Source organism: Orycteropus afer, unplaced genomic scaffold (genome assembly GCF_000298275.1).
Source record: "Orycteropus afer afer isolate SDZICR_OR568_19922 unplaced genomic scaffold, OryAfe1.0 scaffold00003, whole genome shotgun sequence".
In the NCBI taxonomy this organism is placed as follows: Eukaryota; Metazoa; Chordata; class Mammalia; order Tubulidentata; family Orycteropodidae; genus Orycteropus; species Orycteropus afer.
In genome coordinates, this window is record NW_006921590.1 from 27,027,537 (window position 1) to 27,035,106 (window position 7,570).

The following is a 7,570-nucleotide window of genomic DNA, read 5'->3' on the forward strand; positions in this document are numbered from 1 at the left end:
AATATGGCTGATCTGCAAAGTAAACAGTTTGTTGTGCATTTCAGAATGATTCCCAATATTCCAAAGACATACTGACTCATTCTCAAAGTCCGTGAATACTATTAATAGCACAGAGATCAGACCAAAGGTCGTTTTCAATCTAAAAATTAGGCCTACATTTTTATGATTTATTTTAGAGGTCAAATGTTCTCTTTCATTGATAACAGCCAATCAAAAGAGCAAACACTTTCTCTTCCTCTGGGAAGCCCATCTGAAGGTAGTTCTAACTACTGCAGTGGTAACCTTAGCTGTAAGCCAGGGCACCACTGGACCCTTTCTGTTATGGAATTCCATTAGAAAAAGCCCAGTCCAGCAATCATAAGCAATAAATAAGAAATTCCCATTTCTAGTCATGATCTCCCTTCTAAATTTTAAGCCATAAATTTAATAGTCCATAGTAACGCTTTGGTGAAATTGTGCCTAAGCCATTTGACTGCTAACCAGAAAGCTGGTGGTTCAAATCCACCAGCCACTACTCCAGAAGGAAGACTACACAATCTACTTCCATAGTGATAATCTCCTCAGAAACCCAAGGAGGGGTTGCTATGAATCAGATCCTACTCCACAGCAGTGAGTAGTTTTACAAATCTCTTTTCCTCTCCTCCTCACTCCAACCAAATTATCTAGCACACCATGCTAAATGTTCTAAAACTACACTAGCTATTTTCATTTAATTTAAGTAAATTAAAATGAAATAACTGAATAATTCAGCTTCCAGTCCTACTAGGTATCTTTCAAGTGCTCAAAAGCCATGAGGGGCTAGTGGTTACCTTATTGGATGGTACAGACATGGTGCATTGCCATCACTGCAGGAAGTTCTTTTGGATGATGCTGATCTACATAGAGCCTCTCTTTTGTCAAACTTTAAAATTCTCTCTGAAAGATAAGCTTACCTGCTTTTCACTCTCTTACCCTGACACCCTCCATAATCTCATTTTGCAGATCAGTTTAGTCTCTCAGTTTAGTTTTTCCTCTACCCAGGTTCCCTGTAAGGAAGAGACCCAGGGAACTGACACAGCCATCATGAATTCTCTTATGAAGAATTGAGGATTTCTCTTACTTCTGTGATTCTGTAAATAGGATTTTCTCTGTAAATCCAGACATGTCCTAGGGGGTAGATACAGGAAAATTCAAACATGAATCAACACTGCTACTATGCACTGCTTATGTTTGCTAGCCTTCACTACCCATAAACAGTGGGAGCTAGTTGGTTTGAATAGACTGCAAAGTGTTTTTAACTTTTAGGAGTCCAGCATACATGGAGGAGAGATAGTGGCAACTCACTGAACTTGCACCAAAGAGTAGACAACGGTACCAAATATGTACTCACTATGTGAGGAGGTCTGGTGGTGTTATGGTTAAAGCATTGGGGTGCTAACCAAAAGTTTGGTGGTTCAAACCCACCAGCCACTCTGCAGGAGAAAAATTAGGCAGTCTGCTTTGAAAAGATTTTAAAAGATGTACAGCCTTGGAAACCCTACAGGACAGTTTTACTCTGTCCTATAGGGTCACTATGAGTTGGAATCAACTTGATGATAGAGTATTTGGGAGTTTTGTTTTACGTGAGGAGTGAATGAATGATTCTGCAAGTTACTGTGAGTTGTTAGAAGGTTTATATGCTGGTCATTTACTTCTTTGATCTCAAATGGCATTGTATACCTTTCTTTCTACGTTGAAGTGGACCATAATTTTCTATTGTTTGTAAACAGATGTGAGAAATACTGAAGGTTTGAACAGTTTGTCCTAGTGGAAGGCACTGGTGGGTGACTGGAGAGCAACAGGAAGGGAGATGCCAGGATACCTCCATCTTCCCTTCAGGCAGCATCTCCAGCATCTCTAGCACTACCTGAATATCCTGTATCTGTATGTCTTCCACCCAACAGGCCCACCCTCCAGGGATCCAGTTTCTGCTAAGTGGCCTACTTCTTAGGCTTCACGACTACTATCAACTCCTTTTATCCCTCTCATCCAGTGGTGTGCTGGCAAATGTTTAGCAACTAGCTTGGTGGGTAGGGGAGAATAAGGACACTCTGGACTCTGATTTGAAGTGTTTGTCAATTTCTGTAGTATAAATACTGCCACCCTGACCATTTCTGACTTCAAGATTTCAAAATGTCTAACCATCAGGAATCTCAAACCTGTATAAGCTGGCTCCAGCACACTACTGTTCCAGCCCTAAGCAAAGTAACAGCTTCCTGTTGTTAATCTCTGGGTTCCCTCATATCTTTTTAGCTATTTAGATTTTTAGCATTCCCAATACTTTTCTTACTAGTTCTCTGAATTAAATTCTTTCTGTTAGCTACCTGGCATGGGTTCTGTTTTCCTGATTGTATCTTGAATGTATTTTGCTAAGAATGCAAGAATTATTGGAGCAGTAGTTCTCAACGTGCCAAAGTATAAATCAGCTAAATCACTAAGCATGCTGCTTAGTTCAGCTGACATTATTGTTTTCTAAGAGTAAGTCTTTCTAGATGTAGGAAGCAGGGAATCTAATTATTTATACTATGATACAAGTTCCTTTCCCCATTGTATGGGGGTTTTTGGACTGGTAGTTTTGTGCAAACCATACTTCCAGTAACACTGTAAAGTGTAGGTACTTTAGAAAAGTAATTTGTACCAAAATCCCAACTATCCCCTATCTTTTGTCCCACTAGTTCCAATTTGACAGAATCTCTACTAGTAATGCATTCAGAAAGAAGGGAAAAGGCTGATGCATAAAGATGCTCATTGCAATGTTATTTAAAATAGAGAATTTTTGGAGGCAACTTCTGAGTGAAAAAAATAGACAAATGGTTAAGTAAATCCATTTGATGGGATATAATGTAGGCTTCAAAATTATAATGATGAATATGAACAATACCTACACTACCAGGTAATAAACCCAGGACAGAAAATTTTACATGTATATCCAGAATCATGTAAGAACATGTTACCAGAAGGAAAAGACTGAAAAAGAATATATACAAATAATAATTGGATTATGTAAAGAAGAAATGAAGAGATGATTTTTTCTCTAATTTTCAGAATGACTTTTTTTTTCAAATATAGGCATTCCATTTATGTCTTGTTTGATAAACAATTAAAGTATATATAAAAACCCACCAAACAAAGTCAATGTTTTAGAATTTTTTCTGAAGGAAAAAGAAGACTTCATACATTAAGCTAGCTGCAAATGCTGTTTTATGTTTACAATTTAAGCCCTGGATAGACCTGAAGTTAAATTAAGATCCTCAAGCTTGCCCAGCCTCCATCACGTTGCCTTCTCACCTGAATTTCATCTGCTCACCATCTATCAAGCTTCCCTTTCAGGGAAGTTGCTGATGTCACATATATATGTATCCATAAACACGCTGTCTCTCGGGTCCTTGGAACCTTCGTTCTACTGTGGATTAGGCCACTACCTTCTAGCTACTTGTAAACAGATAGGAGAAGTATTGAAAGCTTGAAGAGTTTGTCTTAAAGGATCCAAAGCAAGTAACAGTCTACACTTGCTCTTCTCAGTTAGTCTTCAATCATATTATCCAAATTCCACCAAGATCTTGGTTTTCATAGGAAGAATAAAACTACATCCTCTACTGCACTCTTTGTTTCTCCCTTCATCAAAGCCAAATCTTTAAAAACATGGTTTACTTAGGCCAGGTACTTAGAAGCAAAAGAGAATGAAAGAAAGAAACAGAAACAGTAACAATGACTAAAACCCAGTCCTAATACAATTTGTTTCAACTTGTAAAAAAATTAAAAAAAACAACCTATAACATTGCTGCACAAACCACCAAAGACTAGCACTGGTGACCAACATAAGTATAAAATAGCAACAAAAAGCTTAGGACCTGGAGTTTGATTGTCTGGTTTATATTAGATTTTTCACTGACAAGCTGAGTGATCTTGGGCAAATTACTTAACCTTTCTGTGTCTCATGTTCCTATCTGTAAAACGAGGATAATACATCACAGGATTGTTGTGAGGACTAAATTATTTTACATAAAGTATTTAGAACAGTGTCTGGCACTTGATATGCACCCAATAACATTTAACTAATATTATTTTAAGTTCTCATTCCAAAAACAAATGTGTAATGTGGCCCTTGTGAGCCCTTCCCAGAAGCTACAACATCTACAGTAAACAGTAGTCAGAGAAACATCTGATCAAATTCAGTTAGTTGATACAAACAGAGACATAGCTCCAACACTGTTCCTAGAGCTCTACTCCACTGAGTCCATAACAGGTTAGAGTTTAATAGGCTCAAAAGTTAGTAACTCTTTCCTAGAACAAAGTTGGAAAAGAAAAAAAAAAAAAAAAAAAGTCAACTCTCAACAACCTGGAGTCCACTTCTCTTTGGAGAAACACAATACCATTCCATTTCTACCACTGCCCACCATCTGCCATTCCCAAGCATAGCAAGGAGTGTGTTAGAAAACATGGAGAGTGGATATTCTACACATGTATTTTGGGGATGTCCAAAGCCAATTAAAACTGCATGCTGGTACTCCTTTTTCCCACTTCTGCCACCTCAATCTCCTTACTGCTGAATCTACTCATGATTTCCATAGGCAAGATTCATCTATCTTCATTCCCCAACCAACCTGGATTGAGGTAGCACATGCAGTTCAGTCCCATTGACCAATGAGGATTAGGGCAAACTCACTCCTTCAGTCCTGGAGACTGGATTCTATCACAATTGTTCGGCTCCAACATGGCTTTCTTGGATTCCTGGCTGTTAGCTAAATCTACAGCTCTCCACAGAATCCATGTTACTCCACAGGCCCATAATTTGTCCTAAGTCAGCTCTGCTCGCACCATACTATTTTAGGCTTGGTGAGAGGATTGGTATTCAGTCTTGGTCCCTACTCCTCAGTTCTGGCCACACACCCTGCATAGCAAGTACATCAGCCCAGTTCCCAGGACTGGAGTTTGGTCCCAACTGCAGGAGAGTAGCCAGGGATTCCATGGAATGCCTTGTTCATACCAACCCTCCTACTTCCCACACCAAACCCAGGAACTTAAGGAAAAGATCCCCATCCACTGAGCTCATTCCATCTGAGTAGCTACCTCTATCTCAACTGTCAATTATTTTCTTCATAGGAGCTACCATTCCCAGACTTTGACTTGTCTAATCTACTCTTAAGAATCTTCCATGACCACAGTTATTCAGGAAACCAATTTTGGAGCATCAGCTTCCTCATTCCAGCCCAGCCTGGGGTCTTGGTTCCTGCCTGTCCCAAAATTTCTTGCGGCCTGTCTTTTTGCCTATAACCCAAGGCTACACACGCATGTCATTTTCAGGTGCTGTGGTGATAACATAGGTGATAAAGCTCAGCGACAGGGAGATTCCATGAAGAGATAGGACAGAAAGTATCTTGTAAATATTTCTTGGTAAGTAAAAAGTTTTAGGTTCTAAAACTTTTAAGGGTGAATACAAAAATACCCACAGCATCAAAATAACCACAACAAAACATCATGAAATAATCAGAATCATGATCATATTCATTTCTAAAATTTTCCACCTCATCAAAATAAACCACCCAAGGACAAGATATGTCAAAACCTTTTTTGAACCAATCATCCAGGCATGCTTCTGTCCATTTTGTTGGACATGCCTACCTCAAACCACTGCCCGTGGGACTGCATTTTGAGGATGACACAGGGGTCTGGTTTGGAGAGGGCATCTCTGTCAGAAATTCCTTTGCACGCCACACGCAGCTCAACCTTGGTCAGGCAGGGGCTGTTAAAGATCCCCAGCGTATTGGCAGCCGACTCATAAATGTTGCTCATCTTCTTCATTCTGTTTTAAGTGAGAAAAGAAGAAAAAAGATGTGCCAATCTGCAATATTTGTGAAAGGCAAAAACCTCCCAATCACCCTGCAGGGAATTGTTCAATGTACAGTTTCAAATATTGAAGATATTTATTATCTCACTTTCCACCTCAATGGCACAGTTCCAGTGAGACAAATTTAAAAAAAAAAAAAAAAAAGAGAGAGAGAGAGAGACTGGTGCTGCTTGGCTAAAAACATTATTTTCCTATATGATTTGCATACATTTGCATAGCAAACTTTTTAGTCTGTGAAATAAAATTAATGAATTAGTGCAATAGACTGCAAATTGTAATCTAGTTCTGTATCGAATGCACAGCTTATGAGAAATTTTACAGATTTGTTAGTTAATCAGTTTAATCCCATCCCAAGTTTTTAAGAGACCCTGAAAATCCAACCTTTCTGGTTTCTCACATTTCTTCTGTCTAGTGCCCTGTTTATCTAATTATTGTCAACATATGCTTTTCCCTCTCTATGTTGACGGGAGTTACACTGAATGCCAAAAAGTGATGCTGTAGAGCAGGAGTCAGGAAACTATGGTCCATGGGCCAAATCCGGCCCACCACTTGCTTTTGTAAATAGTTTTATTGCGACACCGCCATGCTCATTCATCTATGTACTGTCCGTGGTTACTTTTGCTACAATGGCAGAGCTGAGTAGTTGCACCAGCAATTGTGTGGCTCACAAAGCTGAAATATTTATTATCTGGCCCTTTTCAGAAAATATTTGTCAACCCCTGTTCTAAAATATCAAGTAAGAGAAAGTTGCAGTTGGGAAGTGGTTGCAATTCTGTTTTAGTATGTGTTGTGGGCTTACTGTGAGTACTGGGAAGAGTTATTAAAACTTTCACCAAACCACACATTATAGGGAATTTGGCACATTTGTTTTTCACATATGAGAAAACTCAAGCTCAAAGATTGGTGGCTTGTCCATGTTGCACAATTGTTCTAATGGCATAGTTGGGACTGGGATCCTAGTATTCCATCTCCTACCCCAGTGCTATTTTTACCTCACATAAATATCCTTCAGCTGAAGAACCACTGGAATCTACCAAAGAATAGTATATACAGTAATATCAGTAGTAGCAGCAGTCAAGAAATCAAAGGACATACTGCATTGGGCAAATATGCTGCAAAAGACCTCTTTCAAATCATAAAAAGCAAAGATGTCACTTTGATAGCTAAGGTGCACCTGACCCAAGCCAAGTTATTTTCAGTTACCTCAAATGCATATGAAAGCTGGACAATGAAAAATGAAGACGGAAGAACAATTGATACATTTGAATTATGGTGTTGGTGAATATGGAATATATACCATGGACTGCCAGAAGAATAAACAAATTTATCTTCAAAGAAATGCAGCCAGAATGCTCTTTAGAAGCAAGGATAGTGAGACTTAGTCTTATTTCCTGGAGAAGGACATAGTGCTTGTAAAAGTAGAAGGTCAGCAAAGAAAGAGGAAGACCATCAACAAGATGGATTGACACAGTGGCTGCAACTATGGGCTCAAAACACACCTACTACTGTAAGTGTGGTGCAGGACCAGGCAACATTTTGTTCTCTTATATAAGATTTCTATGAGTCAGAGGAAGGGAGCTCTGGTGACATAGTGCCTAAGGCATTTGACTGCTAACCAGAAGGCTGGCAGTTCAAACCCACCAGCCACTCCTCAGAAGGAAGGTTGGGCATCAAATTTAAGGGCCCTAATATATGGCATAGGAG

The 7,570-nt window shown here is 39.1% G+C and overlaps 1 protein-coding gene across 1 annotated transcript in view; it reads right to left on the reverse strand.

Moving 5' to 3' along the window:
* CPNE4 (copine 4) overlaps positions 1-5,820 on the reverse strand; it is a 630,026-nt gene extending 624,206 nt beyond the window's left edge. Inside the window, exon 1 of the mRNA XM_007936892.2 lies at positions 5,641-5,820. Coding sequence (XP_007935083.2) covers positions 5,641-5,820 — 180 coding nt within the window. The remainder of the gene's footprint in view (positions 1-5,640) is intronic.
* Between the last annotated feature and the right edge of the window lie 1,750 nt (positions 5,821-7,570).